The sequence below is a fragment of the Rhinatrema bivittatum genome, chromosome 13, assembly GCF_901001135.1.
Source record: "Rhinatrema bivittatum chromosome 13, aRhiBiv1.1, whole genome shotgun sequence".
Taxonomy (NCBI): domain Eukaryota; kingdom Metazoa; phylum Chordata; class Amphibia; order Gymnophiona; family Rhinatrematidae; genus Rhinatrema; species Rhinatrema bivittatum.
This window is the reverse complement of record NC_042627.1, coordinates 65,108,472-65,124,309: the sequence shown is the minus strand read 5'-3', so window position 1 is coordinate 65,124,309 and position 15,838 is coordinate 65,108,472. Positions and strand designations below refer to the sequence as shown.

At 46.4% G+C, this 15,838-nt stretch overlaps 1 protein-coding gene across 1 annotated transcript in view; it reads left to right on the top strand.

The window, feature by feature from the left end:
• Positions 1 to 13,781, top strand: part of LOC115075005 (ras and EF-hand domain-containing protein-like) — a 35,975-nt gene extending 22,194 nt beyond the window's left edge. The window contains exons 6-17 of the mRNA XM_029575074.1: positions 1,532 to 1,647; positions 2,000 to 2,068; positions 2,553 to 2,634; positions 3,335 to 3,408; positions 3,517 to 3,721; positions 4,480 to 4,599; positions 7,561 to 7,708; positions 7,919 to 8,000; positions 8,284 to 8,398; positions 9,836 to 9,949; positions 10,395 to 10,471; positions 12,517 to 13,781. Coding sequence (XP_029430934.1) covers positions 1,532 to 1,647; positions 2,000 to 2,068; positions 2,553 to 2,634; positions 3,335 to 3,408; positions 3,517 to 3,721; positions 4,480 to 4,599; positions 7,561 to 7,708; positions 7,919 to 8,000; positions 8,284 to 8,398; positions 9,836 to 9,949; positions 10,395 to 10,471; positions 12,517 to 12,622 — 1,308 coding nt within the window. The 3' untranslated portion in view covers positions 12,623 to 13,781. The remainder of the gene's footprint in view (positions 1 to 1,531; positions 1,648 to 1,999; positions 2,069 to 2,552; positions 2,635 to 3,334; positions 3,409 to 3,516; positions 3,722 to 4,479; positions 4,600 to 7,560; positions 7,709 to 7,918; positions 8,001 to 8,283; positions 8,399 to 9,835; positions 9,950 to 10,394; positions 10,472 to 12,516) is intronic.
• The last annotated feature ends 2,057 nt before the right edge of the window (positions 13,782 to 15,838 follow it).

The window sequence follows — 15,838 nt, the reverse complement described above, 5'->3', positions numbered from 1 at the left end:
GACTTCCCTGCCCCTGTTCTGCCCCCAGGAATGCCTCTCTGCAATTTTGCACAAACTTTTCTGCATTCTGCAATGAGGTATTCCCGGGGAGGGGGGTTGGAGTTGGGGCCAGGGAAAATCATTTATGGGCTTATTTTTGATTTTCACAAAAGGGCATGTAAATCTTTGCCTGGACCTTTGTGTGTAAAAAAGATTGTCCCACCAGGATACATTTCCAAAAGCCCATCTCTGAGCATAAAACCGTGTTTTTAACGCATGTGCATGCTATTGAAAATGCATCCCTAAATGGATGTGCAGTTTTATGTGCCCCTCCGCTGCCTGCTGCTAAGGTAGGTATAGAGTGGACAGGCAGTTTATACCCGTGCACCTTGGAGTTGGCAGCCACGTGGATGCCCTTTGAAAACAAGGCCCTTAGCACCAAAATTCCTGACTGCTTTGCAAAGGGGTGGGCAGGGCTAATGAAACTTGCCCCAAATCTGCAGAGCGCTGTCTATGAAGGGGAAGGGCATGGGCTAGAATTTGAAATACACAAAAGGCAACTCACAGGGCTGTAAATCTGAAAGAGTGTGAAGGGGAGGAGGAAAGAGGCCTGATCCACTGAGAGGAGGAGTCACAAAGGTAGGGAGGAGTGAGGAGAAGGCTACGGAACCAGGTGTGGGGAAGGAGAAACGTGAGCCCAAGCCATGGGTGATCTGAGAAGGTGACTCTCTTAAGTCTGGCAGCCCATGGAGATGTAACATAAGTTGCGTTTCCTGATCCGGGGCGAGGGGTTATAGTAATCTGCTTTCTGAGAGGGGATTCATCTTGGCTTTACCAGTGCTTTTGGAGTCTGTGCTTGACATTTTCTCCTGCTTGTCAGCTTTGCAATGCAGGGGAACCTGCTGAGTGAGATTTCCTGTCTCCTTGCCACCCAAAGCTTCGTGCTGGTGGAATCTGGTCTCTGCAGTTTGGCCTGTTTTGACTTGAATGCATTTAATCCTCCCAGCCAGCAACGCTAAAGCTTCTGCTGAGCTTCAATTCAGAGTTGGCTCTTCTTGAAAGGGCACTGATAATAAAGCACGTGGAGTGCGCACACACAAGCACATAGAATCGTATTCATGTTTGGTCTCCCTTTTAATCTTTTTAAATAGTTTATTTAACTAACAAGTAAAAGCTGAGAGCCCGCTGTTGAATGCATTAGTCTTGTCTTTTTTGGATTTGGGAAGTGAAAATAGAATGCACCTTGGGCTGCCTGGATCCTGGCTCCCATATCGAGAAGTTTATTCACATTCTACACAGTACGTCCTCCAACAAGGAGAGAAAAATCAGGTGCCTTCCCTAAAACAAGGTCAACTTTCCTAGCTGGACGCTTTGAGGCTGGCAGAGTCCTCTAACTGAACGGTTGGCAGAGTGTTGTGTTTAGGCGACTGCCACGACAGTAGTACAGAGTGGTGTTTTGGGGTTTTTTTTTCGTTTAAGCACTGGAAGATAGAGGGTTGGGAAAAGGATGTGATGCACATTTCCACAAACGTCTCCTTTTGCTTCCCTCCAGGAGAATGAGCATTTGAGAAGGAACCTGCTGGAGTCTGAAACCAATGTCTCGCTGCTCCAGACGAAGCTGGATAAGTTGAAGAACGACATGACAGACCAAGAGATGCAGCATGAAAGGTGAGGAAAGAGCTGTGGGAGAAGCCGGATGGACCGATGGAGGTAGATAAAGAGCCGCCTCATAGACTAAGAACGGCAGCAGGGTGCTCGGGCCGAGGTCCGGTGAATGGTGCTGGTGACCGCATGAAGCAAAGGACAAAGCGGAACAATGAGAACGGAAATGGTTGAGCATCAGTAGCTCTCCTCGTGTTACAATGAATAATAGGACTCTGCACTACAGCACACTGGTGAAGACTGGTCCAGTGAATGGGATGATGCAAGTGGGGGTGCCTTTTGTAACCATTAGATTTAGACATATTAGTCTAGGCTAGAACTGGTCCTTCCAGTTTTTAACATTTCTTTCTCGGTGCAGGGAGAAAGAGGTGTTGACGATGATGGCCGAAGACAACAGAGGAATTAGCAGCCAGATTGAGATACTCCAGTATGTACAAAGCAAATGTTCTTCCATTACTATCTACTGACGTGGATCGCCTAGCACATGTCGTCCCGATGTCCTCCTTTTTCCTAATACTTGTTGTTCTTGTTATGAAGATTAGACTGGAAGCCTGTGGGTATTGCTTTGTGCTGCCCAGAAGGAAAGATGGGTTTAGTGATTGCCTCCGCCTTAGACCCTGAACGAGGGCTGAGACTTTTGCCTGACTGACCTGGCCTAATGAGTGCAGCGGGCAAGGTATCTGATCCCTGAATGGGATGGAGATGAAAGAGAGGTGTGGAGCCTGTGGCCTGACTTTCCAGGCTCTCCCGCCATTATTGCCCGCGTCAGCAGGCCGAGGACAGCGCCGTAATATAGCGCCTACTTCAGGGTCACGGCTGAAAAGGAAACTCGAATAAGCAGGGGGCGAGGGGGAGAGTTCCCGAAAGGGGCACAGACATGCATTAAGCTATCTTGTTTCTCCTGATTTCAGGGCAGCAAACAAGTCCCTTTACGACAGCAATGACAGCCTGAGATCCGCGCTGCTCTCTAATGCAGGAAGCACGAGGCAGCGGGTGAGTTCAAAGCCCCTCTGTGCCAGAGGGTTGGTGCACTGGCCGACGTTCACGCCAGTGGCTAGTATGGAATGAGAATTTGTCACAGTGGGTTTGGCATTAGTAATGCGTTCTATCTGTTGGTTGCAATGTGTGTGCCAATTGCCGGGCTGCTACTCGGTTATAATACAGTGGCAAGTGCACGCTTGAGCAGCAGACAGAGCGATGTGTTCAGTGGCATTAGTTCAGTAGAGTAAAATGGAGGACACTCACTATGGGGCTCAATTTATCCCTGCTTGGGCTCTAGAAAAATGTACGATAGAAGTGTGTGTGGACATGTGACGGAGTCCTGTTGTATCAGCAGGTGTAGCGTTTCGGGGCAAAACCCTGTATTTGGGGTTGAGGGCTCCAGAAAGCAAACAAAAGCTATGAAAGTGTGTGGGTGAACAACCTTTAGCGGAGCGGAAAGAACCAATGGGACTTCTCTGGTGGCTCTGCCTCCTGTACGTCTCGAATATATTTTTATGGTTGTATTTATTTGGAAAAATCCAGTTAACCCAAGGTATCTGCCCTTGAGAGCCCAAATACATTGGGTAAGTCGAGCCCTAGAATTTGTCTGCAGCAGTTGAGATGCACTAGAAGGAGGGAGGGAGAGCGCGGCTAAAATTCAGCATTTAGAGGTGTGTTTAACTCGTTTGCCGCCTTTTTTTTTTTCTTCTAGCACTCGTCCCCCGGTCGGAACAGTTTACCAGAAAGAGCGAGCCCAAATGCATTACCTGTGATCACATACAGCAGGTGAGAGGACACCGGGAGGGCCTGACTCTGATCTCCCACCCCCAGTAACACACAGCCCATGCTTTTACAATTGTCTGCCAGCTATTAACCATCTGAATCCTCCTCTAGCTACGCAGCGGAAGAGGATTCGTACAGGAAGTTCTCAGATGTAGCCCACTGGGCTGACAAGTACCTGGACAGTGGCGTTTCCCTGCCGCACAGCCTGGCATGCAGCGATGAGGACAACTCGCCCAGCGACTTTGGGAGCGAGCGCAGCGAGAGCTCGGAGGAGACTCTTCACCGAAGCTATTCCTATGTGCCCTCGGATGTGGAGGTGCTGACTGTGGCTCTTGGATGTCTGTGTCCTTTTTTTTGTTCAAATAAATACACATCTGCTGTCCTTCTTAGGAGAAAGCACGAAAGGAAAATTCAGGGCTTAGTTTCAGAATGATTCTTAAGAGAGAACACACTGCTTAGACATTAGATAGCTGGACCAGAGTGAATATAAATGGCAGGTCAGGCTTGCAATTGTGATCTGAAGATGGGCCCAGACAGAGTACTTCATTCCCTTCTGGTAATTCCTATTGTGCTCCAGTACAAGTTATATTTATGATAAGTGGGTGGAGAGTTTGTAATGCCAAACCTTCTTACAACCGTAAGATGTGCGGGCATCATACCGTAAGGGGCATAATGAACACACCAGTGCAGTTGTCCAAAAGACAGCCACTAAGATATCATCATCCGCCAACTCTGAAATATCCAAAACTTTCTCATACGCGCACTCTCCCAACAAAATAATTCAACATTGTCCTATCTTGTGGCGTTTGCCAGCTTCTGGGGTGACTTCTGCTTTTTATACTTGATTTGGCAAATCGCAGCTTGTGCAGTGGCTGTGGCTCCATAGTGGTGCTTTAAATGTAATCCTGTTACTCCTGCAGTTGTCCCTTTTATAAAGTCCTGTTTTCTGATATTACACGTGGACATGAAATCCTTTCTCCATAACCTGGATAAAAGTGTGCATGCTTCAGAGCCACGTGACTTGCGGGAAAGCTATCTATCTGCTCTCAATGAAATTCCTTTGCGTTTCCGCAGATGTCCGATATCAAGACCGAGGTCGATGGCAGAGTGAAGGGAAAGCGATCCTCTAGATCGGTTAGTCGCTCTGGATCATCTGCTTCCTCCAGAAAGCGGCTTCCTGCTTTCACACCAAAGGTACCTAGTAGACTTAAGGTTTTAACTCCAGACCGTCCCCATAAGGGCGGACCTCAAGAGGATGTGACTCGGCCACAGCTGTGGTTGGCTGTTCCAGAGTGAGGCTACTTTGCTGGCGCAGGGCTCCCCGAAGCGCAGGCCCCGGTGCAGTCACCTTTTATTCGCTCGCACCTAATGACAAGCCTGGTCTCCAGAGCAGTGGACAGTGAAAAAGCCCAAGGGCAAGGAAGAGAAATAAGAAGAAGAATTAGGGTAGATAATGCTCCCAATAACCAGCTCAGCTGGAGCTCTTACAGTCACAGAGGTAAGTGACAGGGGAGAGGATCCCTTCCGCTTGGGCGAGGAAGCTTCTGAGGAATCCACGTGCTGGTGTAAGATTCAGAAACTAGAGAAGGGGGCTGAGGCAGGCCTCAGCTGAGGTGCGGGATGCTGGGGGAGTCGCCGTTTCTGCCCAGCGTGAGACGGGAGCAGATCTTGGGGGGCCTTTAGCTCTGCAGATCAGCTCTTTCTGTAACTAGTCAAAGGAAGACATCAGCAAAATCTGTCTACTTGACATCCATGAGCTGAAATCATTTCAGGGGCTGACTGGCGTAATAAGCTACATGTTAAAACTGTGTGTCGAAGTTTCTTAATGCACACGCTAAAAATAATTTAAACTCCTTAGGCAGTAAACTAATGGTATGCTAATGCATCAAGCATGAAAAAAGCACGCTAGCTAGAAAATATGAGTAAAATAATAGCTTAGCACACATAAAAACATGAAACCATTGCTAATATTTGCACAGAAAACCTGGTTTATGTGCCCAAATCAGATTTTCTGCACCAAAATCCTGAGTAACTCATGTTGTGGTCTAAACTGAGTTAATTTTCCATGTGTAAGAAAACATGAGGGAAGTAAGCGCACCTCTCTACATCTAAAGATAATACATAATGGCTTCCTTACCAATCCATTTACATCAGGGGGCATGGACTCTTTTTTTTTTTTTTTTTTTTTGTATGCAAAATTCCATCTTGCACTGGCAGTAAAGTTTGCAAACCAAAAAACATGCGCACAGCTCTGGCCCGGGTTTTGGCAGAGGCGACGTAGGCAATTGCCTAGGGCACCAGATTGGGAAGGCACACCCAAGCCAGGGAGGAGCCTGCTCCCGCTGTCCACTTCAAAGGGGCACTGCTATGGCCCTCTGGAGGAGGTGGAGGGTAAAAGGACTTCAACCACTATCTGCTCTCTATAGGGCCGATGTAATTAGGTGCGCTGAAGCTGCCGCGGCTTTGTGCGTGGATGTACGCGCGTTTGTACACGTGTTTTCCCGCGCAAAGCCCTATACGGGGATGTAATAAGGGTTTTCTGCGTGGGGAAAAAAGCGCGTACGAACGCGCTTACAGACCCGCAAGTTTTCCTATGCGGATGCATGCTAACGGCATGCAAAGAAGGCGCTTAGCTAATCATCGGCAATGCAGGGAGCCGTGCTGCTAGTACGGGGTTTTTAATGTGGGGTTTTTTTTTTTACTGCTCTGGTCAGGGCACGAGTTAAGTGTCAGCGCCAACTCGGGGGGGGGGCTATGTCAGCATCCAAACGTCCTGAAAACCACCTAGCTGAGCGCCTCTCTTGGCGTCCGAGTGGCCAGCTTAGCTAGGCGTCTTTCTGGGCGCCCGATCGTATAGATTTGCGACCAAGTAAGTGCTAGCTCAGTGCCTGAGCAGCGAGATTAGCTAGGCGCCTTTCTGGGCACCAGAGCGTCCATATTTGCTCCCGGCTGAGTGCCTATGTTGGCACCCAAGCATCCAGATTGGTGCCCAACTGAGCCCCTATCTCGCTGCTATGCCAGCGTGAATTGGCATCCATGAAAATCTTTGCCATGTTTTCTGCAGCACAGTTGGAAATATTAAAAATACTTTCTAGACTCATACTTTCACTTAATAGGGAGACCCGTTCGCTCGATCTCTTTTATGTGTGGATTATCGGTGCGAGTTTTGAGCATGGATGCGGACACTTATTACATAGGCCCATATCATGCTTAGGTACGTGCATTTTTTCAGTACATGCACAGATTTCTACGCGCAAATCATTTGCATAATTTAATTTTTTTTTACATCCCGTGGATGATCAAAACCCATGCTCATAACTAGCGCCTGTTTTGCCGCAGGTCTTAGTATATCAGCCCCTATGACTTTCCATTCCCCACACTCCAAACCAGCCCTGGCACAACTGAACTGCAGGTTGAACTGTGCGCTCTGCCGAGTGGCTCCTCAGTGAATAGAAGAACATATTTAAAAGTTTAGGAGTTTTACAAAAAACTGGCTTGATATTCCACTTGCTTTTATATTCCATATTTCTAAACAGGTTGTCCAGCTCCCTACCATCTCCTCCCCTGCACCCTCATCACCCTCCTCTGACCCCTTTGCTGTCAACGGCATAGGCCTCTGTGGCATCATCCTCATAAATATTGATTTAGTCATGCTACAAAAACTATAAAGTTCCAGTGCCTTACTGTATCAGCAGGTTGCAAGATGCAGTTTTATTTTTTGTAAATATATCTCATGCTAACTCTCAGCCCCCCCCACAACTGCATCTCCCTCTGGAACTCAGCTAATGTGGCGCCTGAGTCTGGCCACTGTCTGTTGGCACAGAATGATGGCCGAGATCCCTCCCTCCAGGGGCTGTGACATCCCTGCGGCATCTCGCTCTGAATTCAAATCCAGGCCTTCCACATGGCAATGAGCAGCATTTGCCACCGAAGCAGCCCAGAAGGAGCGTCTCCTGAAGCTGGTGTGTTGTATGCCTCTTGTTTCGTGTGCTTTTTGTGCAAGACCTTGAATACCCCAAGCAAAAAGCCTGTGATTTTAGAATTAAAGATGAATCCTCTGCACCCTCTGGTGGTGACAAAAAGTAAAGCACTACTTTAAAGCTACGGTTTGTACAGCACTGACTTCCTTACATTGTGCTTGCTCCTTCTATCTAGAAAGCCGGGGTGATGGTGGAAGAGGAGTCCCAGGGTGCTGGCCCCTTATACAGACTGGTACTGGCTGGAGATGCTGGCGCCGGAAAATCCAGTTTCTTGCTCCGATTATGTTTGAATGAGTTCCGGGGGGAGATTCCCACCACTTTAGGTAAAGCAAAACCAGCTTGTCTTTTCTGTGTATCTAGAAACAAATTCAGTTTTTGGTCCGATATAAATTTCACCTCATGTGACCTGTGACATAGCTTGATAAGATTCAGGCCATTTGAAGGCCTGAATTACTTCCCCGTTTGTGGCTAATTTCCCTTTTTTAAGAATTTGTTTCTCAATGGGTTTTTGCCTTGTGTTTTCTTGCTGCTAGGAGTTGATTTCCAGATGAAGAAGCTCTTGGTTGATGGGGAGCACACGACACTGCAGATCTGGGACACGGCTGGCCAGGAAAGGTAGGAAATAGTTTCTGACTGGATACGAGTTCTTTAATGTTCACAGCACTGGGAGACAGACTCTCGGGAGAGGAAGCGGTGTTTGCTTGCTGGGTTTTTCATGTTCGGTTTTTGGGTCAGGTGCAAAGTTAGTCGAGGGGGGGGGTGATGCTAACAGAAATCTCTTTTTGTCCCTGTGGCATTGGGAGCACTGTCTTCTTCAGAGCTCATCTCTCTCACCTAGGTCCTGATTCGAGATAACCCAGTAGGGAGGTCAGGGTAACTCCTCTTGGTTTTGTCCTAGGTTCCGCAGTATTGCCAAGTCGTATTTCCGGAAGGCACACGGGGTGCTGCTGATGTATGACGTCACCTCTGAGAGCAGCTTCCTCAATGTTCGTGACTGGATGGAAGAGATAAAGGTAGCTAAGGGGGGGACGATTAACGACCCGAAGAAGCGAAACCCCGCTTCTCCTAGCTGTGCTAGTCCAGTGCAAGGACAAGTATTCCGTCGCTAGCTGAACTGAAACTGCTCTTTCCAGTGTTGCGTGGCACCAGGTTCTTTGCAAGCGACTCTTACCAGCTCTGCCCTACTCTGTTTTCAGAAGTGAACGTGGAGCTTTTCAGCAGTCCCATAGGCACATCCCTGGCTCTTTTTCTCTTCCATCGTACCCAGCAGTTCAGCAGAATATACGTAGTCTTTGTGGGAATTACAGGTGACAAGTTAAAAAAAAAAAAAATCCCTATTACTATCCAGCGATGCATTAGGAAAAACAGAGCTGAAATCCTCCAGCCCTCTTCCATGCACTATTTCCCATTGTAGTACTGGGGGAAAAGGAGGGGGTGGCGTTTTGCTGCTGGATGTTCCATGTGCCGGCTTCCCAAACATGACCTTGGAGATCCTGGCCCATTATAATCTGAACACGTTCCACCGTCTGCGCTCCAGTAGTGCTTGCTGTGCTTCTTGGCCCATTTCTCGCCACGGTGTGATTACTCCGGTCTGGACCGCTGAATGATTTTAAGGGGCAATTTTCAAAGGAAATTCTTGTAGGCAGAGAAAGCACTTTTCAAAGCCGCCCCCGCCCCCCAGGGGCAGTGGCGAAGCCATCGCTGTTGAAGTCCACGTGGGGAATCTTGGATCTGCAGCAGTAATATCAGATTCCCTCTGCTAAAGTCTGCCTATTGGTGATAGATGAGCATCCTTAGGGTGGGTGTGGGGCGAGTTCCAGCTATTTGGTTTTATGTTTTTGCTTAAGCTTTCCGGCCAAACTTTCAGGCCGATACAGTACAGTGCGCTCCAACGGAGCGCACTGTTAGCGCCAGTCGTAATATTCACCTCCCTACAATGAGCAATGGAAGCTTGGACTATCTGCCGTGCCTTCCCCTCCTGCCACAGCTTCCATTTCTTCCCCAAGCAATGGGGCCTTCATTCAGCTCAGCACTGTAGGCTCCACTGCACCCACGTCTCTTACTGCTAGGTTCAGTTGCAGTTCAGCAACCTCAGTATCTGACTCTTGAGATTTGTATCTAGCCGTTAAATGGCAACTGAAAAACAGGCCCAAATGTCAGACTGAAATGTAAATATGGCGTTGTTGGAGAATTTTGAATTTTTGCAGCCCTGGGGTACATAAGACATTTCAAACTCTTGAAAGGGGACACAGTGGGCATTAGAAAAATCAGCATACATGGGCAACTCCATATATATATATATACACACACACACACACACATTTTTCTCATTCAGTGTAGATAGCCTGAAATCCAAACTGGCTGAGGGAGTCACTGGGGCAGGTTTTGGGAAGCTGTGATCTATTTGCAGAGAGCAAACAGTTGACCATCCATGTCGTTTCCTGTTACAGAATTCTGCTGAAAGATCTATTCCACTAATGGTGATTGGCAACAAGATTGACCGGAGGGCAGAGCTGACAGAATCAGATGGGGTCCACACGTCACACGGAGAGAAACTAGCCATGGTGCGTGAGACTTCCTTTGTTAAGGAGTAGGAAGGTGGTCCCAGTTTTCATGACCACCTTCCCTCTGCAATGCCAAGAACAGAACCGGAGAGGCAGTGGGTCTGCTCTGTTTACTAACAGGCCAAGTTCAAGCAGCGATATTGGTCCTGGAGAAAGCTGTCAGGGTTTATAACCATCTTTTTAAAAGGGTTGTGCAAGAGCGTTTCAAGAGCACATGGAAACCTTCATGAAAGGGTTTCAGGGTGCTGAATGTCGTCTTTCAGAACTTCCCTAGCTTGGCTTTACCCGTACTATAGAACTTTTGAGGGTGCCAGGCTTCTTCGTGGATGCGTCCATTTGCTAAAGGTTCTGTCCTTCACCTGGACAGGGCCTGATTATCTCACCAGTCTTCTGCTCCACTTCTTCTGCTTTATTCTCACTTGCACAGGTTACCTTTTTGTTTTAGGCCTATAACTCCCTGTTCTGTGAGACCAGCGCCAAGGATGGTACCAATGTCGTGGAGGCTGTGCTACACCTGGCCAGGTAAAGAGGAAAGGAGAGAGGACCTTAACGTGTACCTGAGTGCTTTGCTAATCTATGCCAAATCTTTTGGTTGCTGGCCATAAGCTGAAAAAGCCTCTTTATAATCAGAGAGAGGATAGATTAGTTACTATTTAGGTCAACATAGCCAAAGTTCAGCACGGCTGGATAGAAAGTAAATGGGTCAAGCAAATGATTCTAAGTTAAAAGGAGACCAGTTTTTCACAGGGCTAAATTTTCAAAAGCATTCGTATGCAGAAATTGTGGTTTTATGTGCGTAAATAGGCCTTTGAAGATTACCCAGGCGCTTGTAGGCCTACGCGCACATGAAGAAGTGACTTCACGCAAGTCTTCTGGGGGGCGGTGGGGAGGGAAGACATTTACAATTTTTCACAAGCATGGACATAACTCTCCCCGCAGACGTTTCCGCTGCTCCTCAGCTGGTGGAAGCGCGCACGCTCAGGCCGTGCTCCTCGGCTGGTGGAAACGTGCACGCTTAGGCCGTGCTCCTCGGCTGGTGGAAACGTGCACGCTTAGGCCGGGCTCCTCGGCTGGTGGAAGCACGCAGGCTTAGGCCGTGCTGGCCTCTGCACAGACCCACAGTTTTCAAAGACTCGCATACGTACATCGCTTGTGAAGATGCAGCTTAAGGCTGCGTGGACTTTCTACACACAGATTTTAGCTGAAAGCGCACAGTTGTAAGCTGGAAGGGTAATTTTATAATGCTTCAGAAATCTAACTTACTTATTCTGAAGGCACATCTGTTTAAGCTGAAGAACCCAAACATTGCCTATACAAGACCAGGTCTCCTTGGACAAATTGCTAGAAAATTTGGCTAAACCATTAACTCGAACCTATTGGGTGGAAACAACTAATTGCCCTTTTCTCAGAATAAAATGGGGGGAAACCCTTTAGGACAACTGAACCCCAGTACTGCAGCCACCATTTCTTCACTATTAGTAGGCTCTTTTTCTAGTCTACATATCCCATTCTAGATTTATAAAAGATTCAGCACTAGTGTAGCACAGGGAGCTGTAGGCAGACATGAATACAGCAGAACGCCGCAGCACAGAACACATTAAGGTGAACAACACGTGAAGGCAGATGCATTTGTTGGGCTACATCAGGATTCTCAAGAGCGACAAAATGGGATAATCCCTTTAGTACATCTGGGCCTAAATTAAAAGTTGGTGCATTATGAGTACGTTTATAAAGTTTCAAAATCAAGGAAGGATATCCTACAACTAGAAAAGGTTCAAAATCATTGGTTATGTTAATATCAATCAGATGGGCAATAAAGCTACCTTTAAGTTAAAGCAGCTGAATTAGGATAAAAAAAAAGTGTGTATATATAAAAATTCAGCTTCCAGCTAAAACCCAAATCATTTGTTCATTTCTTTTTCTGATATACATTTTGTTCCCTAATACTTTTGTGCCTAAGGAGGCGGTGTAGATTTTGAAAGCTCCTCCTCCATAGCCACATCCTCTATCAGGCAGACCCCCTCCCCCCCATGCAAGCATAGCACAGAGAATGTAAACCATAAATAATAATAGTATGAACTGAAAAGTGGGCTTTGGGAAGCAGGGGTTTTAAGAAAAGAAAAAAAAAGTGGCCATAATAAAAGTTGCATAAAAAGCAGAGAAATTGTATCTAAGATCAAAGAAGGCCTCAGAATAAGAGCAAGGGAGAAAGCAGGCAATTTATTTGCAGGTTATTTCAGAAGAATCCTCTAAAGACTTAGTGCTTTAAATGTGACTTGCATGTAAGGAAGGAGAACTGTGCTACTGCTGGTAGTGCCTTCAATGGGATGTGCGCTATCTACAGCCATCCTATCAGTGTACCTGCATCGTCCCTAAGTACTGAGCTGGGCAAGGGGAGGTCCTTCATAATCTGAATACACCGCAGCAGTAGCTCTTATGGTATAAGAGGGGAAAATAATTGGATTAAAAAGTGGCTCACTCTTTTTTCATGTGAATCATAACACCTGTATTCTTCACTTACTTTCAAAACTTGACTTGTCAACTTTTTTGCCACCCATGTGTTTTAGAGAGGTGAAGAAGACCGTGGATTTGGGTGAGGAAAATAGTGAGTCAGTAACAAAGCTGAGCACTCCAGACAAGAAAGACATCCTGGCCAACTGCTGCAAGACGTAGCACAAGGAGACAAGGACTTCTTCGCCATGAACGGGACCTGAAACGAACCAGCAAATCTGTATAGGAAGAAAAATGAACCAAACTCAGCTTAAGCTATCTCGCCAAAGAAAAAAAAAAAATCTGAAGGTTCTGGAAGACCTCAAATGTTTTTCGGCCTGCTGATTGTATGTTCCTGGAAATTCAAGCCAGAGTTGGTGAGCATTTGCCAGTCCTGCCCCGAACCTGGCAGCTTTACAGATTGTGACCCACCACTATCTTGGATGAATTTCCTTTTTCTTGTCCCTGACTTAATTTCACTAAAACCAAGACTAAAGCAAACCCAATCGAAAATGACACAAAGATCAAAGTACAGCTCCTCCGTCCTTTAAAAAAACAAAACAAACAACCCCTCCAAAACTTTGTCTGCTGTACTTCTTTTGTCAATAGAAGCTTCCCCGTGCCTGAGTGGATTTGCATTTGCAGCTCTGGTCCTGTATTCCTTGCCATACACAAGGAGGGGAGAGAAGATCCCCTGCCTCCTCACCAAAGCCCCAACCGTGACAGTGAGGGCGCAGCCTGACTTCCCAGCTCCTGCTTCGTTACCTAAACTGGGGAGGATGGCTTCAGGAAGAAGGGCAACAGTTTATGGAAAGACACGGAAAACTGGATTATGACAATTCTCGCTCAAATTATATTTATTTTTTTTCCCAGAATATCCAAACAGTAGTCCTTTTAAGAATGGTGAGAATTCTTACCCATGGCTCCTCTGTTGCAGTAAAAGTCATCTTGAGTAACCCAACAAATGGCAAAGAGAGTGCCTCTTTAACAGCTAGGGAGGGAGGGGGAATAAAAACCAAAGCTCTCAGTTTATTCTGTTATTTCTAGTTCATACATGAGATGCTAAAACAGAAACGTTTGTTACAAGTTGCATTTTTAACAGATAAATATTGCAAATGAGTCTGGTTTCCTATCTGTATTTTTTTTTTTAAATAAAGATGTATGAACAAGGTCCAGTTCTAATCGTTGTGGAGCCCTAGGACTTTGAAGTGTTACATCATCTGACAATATGAACAAGGAATTTTAAAACTGTTCCAGGTGGAAAAATGAATAGTTTCATTGAGCATGAATCAAGATTTAAACATACAAGAATTACACTGATATTAAAAGATATTGTAAAAGGTATTTTATTGTTTTAATTACAATAGTCAACATAGCTGCCGCATGTCCCACTTCTTGGATGTAGACTTGGCTATTGCTGGAATTTGAGTTATAGCCCCATCCGTGGCACAAGCTCCGCTTCTCATTTGAAATAAAGGTACAGCTCATTCAGTGCATTGGGAGGCATCGAAGAACAGATCTGCTCTAATCTCCTTCCAGAAAAAGTGGGTCATTTGTCAGTCCTGCACCCATCATGTGGATGACAGTAAATTACTAGGCTTAAGGGCAGTCCCACAGTGTATCACAGAATCTCGAAGCTAACTCAAAGCAATTATGATTCAGCAAGACGTCTCTTGCCTATAGCTTGCCCATCTCAGTATGGCCTTTATTTAAATATGGAATTTCTCAGGTGTCACAGAATCAAAGATCCATTTCACATCACATACGGGCCGATACAGTAAAAATCACGGGAGGGCGGGCGGGCGGGCGGTCGAGCGCCCACGCTCCCGGCTCGCGCACAGGCCACTCTCCTGTGCGCGCGATTCAGTAAATTAATTTATTTAAATTAGGGTCCGTGGTAAAAAGAGGCACTAGGGACACTAGCGCATCCCTAGCACCTCTTTGTGGGCAGGAGCAGCGGCTGTCAGCGGGTTTGACAGCCGACGCTCAATTTTGCCGGCGTTGGTTCTCGAGCCTGCTGACAGCCACGGGTTCGGAAACCGGCACAATTGAGCATTCGGTTTTCAACCCGCGAGCTGATTTAAAATTTTTTATTTTTTTTTTTAAACTTTTGGGGCCTCCGACTTAATACCGCCATGATATTAAGTCGGAGGGTGCACAGAAAAGCAGTTTTTACTGCTTTTCTGTGCACTTCCTAGGAGCCGGCAGGAATTAAAGCCTACCTTTGGGTAAGCGCTAATTTCTTAAAGTAAAATGTGCGGCTTGGATGCACATTTTACTTACTGTATCACGCAGGAATACCTAATAGGGCCATTCACATGCATTTGCATGTTGCGGGCACTATTAGTCTCGGGGGGGTTGGACGCGCATTTTCGATGCGCTATTACCCCTTACTGAATAAGGGGTAAAGCTAGTGCATTGAAAACATGTGTCCAAATGTGGGTTAACAGTGCGCTCCACTGGACCGCGCTGTACAGTATCGGCCTGATATTAAGTAAGTGTGCTTAATGTTTTCCACTGCTCCCAGGTTTTTTCTTCTGCTTGAAGATTAATAACAATTCTGTTCAGGCAAAAATCTTTCAGCTGCATTATTACTGCAATAGCATCCATCCTCCGTAGGTTTAAATGAATCCGAGCTACTAAAATGGTCAGCGGTCTTCATCATAAAGCATATGGGGACAGACTTAAGATCTAAACATGCATAGCCTGGATGAAAGGAGAGATTAAATGTTTCCACCACAATGCATTCAAGGAATAATTGTACAGGAGGCAAGCTTCTTAAAACAGGCTTTGGGCTGAGGGTGAAAGGCTGTAGAATAGGAAATATCTTTTTATGAAAAGAGCGATGGACAAATGGAAGAGCCACTCTATGGAGGCAAGGACGTAGATGACCAGGAAAGCATAAGACAAGGATTTATCTTAAACAAGAAACACCAGGTGAGCAGCCAAAGACACTCTCTGCAGATACTTGCTATAGAGGTTAATAGCCACCACTTGCACTTTTGAGAGAGTTCAGTACTAGACCTTTCTGCAAAAAGGTCAAAACTGAGGCCTTCAAAGGGAAAAATCACTCTTTTAGTACACCAAATTTCCAATTTCCTCCGTACTCTTAGTATAGGCTGGAAAAGAGGACCTCTTGCAGGCTGCAAGAGCACATAGACACTACTTTGTTAGAATAGCCCTTTCTAATCAGACAAGCCCTCTCAAAGGCTAGGCACAAGGCCAAAAGAGAGCCAGATACTTGAGCATTATTGGACCCTGTGCCAAGAGTCCTTGATCATGAAGTAACAGCAGAGGCTGTCCATCTCTGATCCTGATAAGATCAGCATACAACAGGCACCTGGGCCAAACCGGAAGCCACCAATATCACTACCTTCTTAAAGGACTCACCTAACAAGG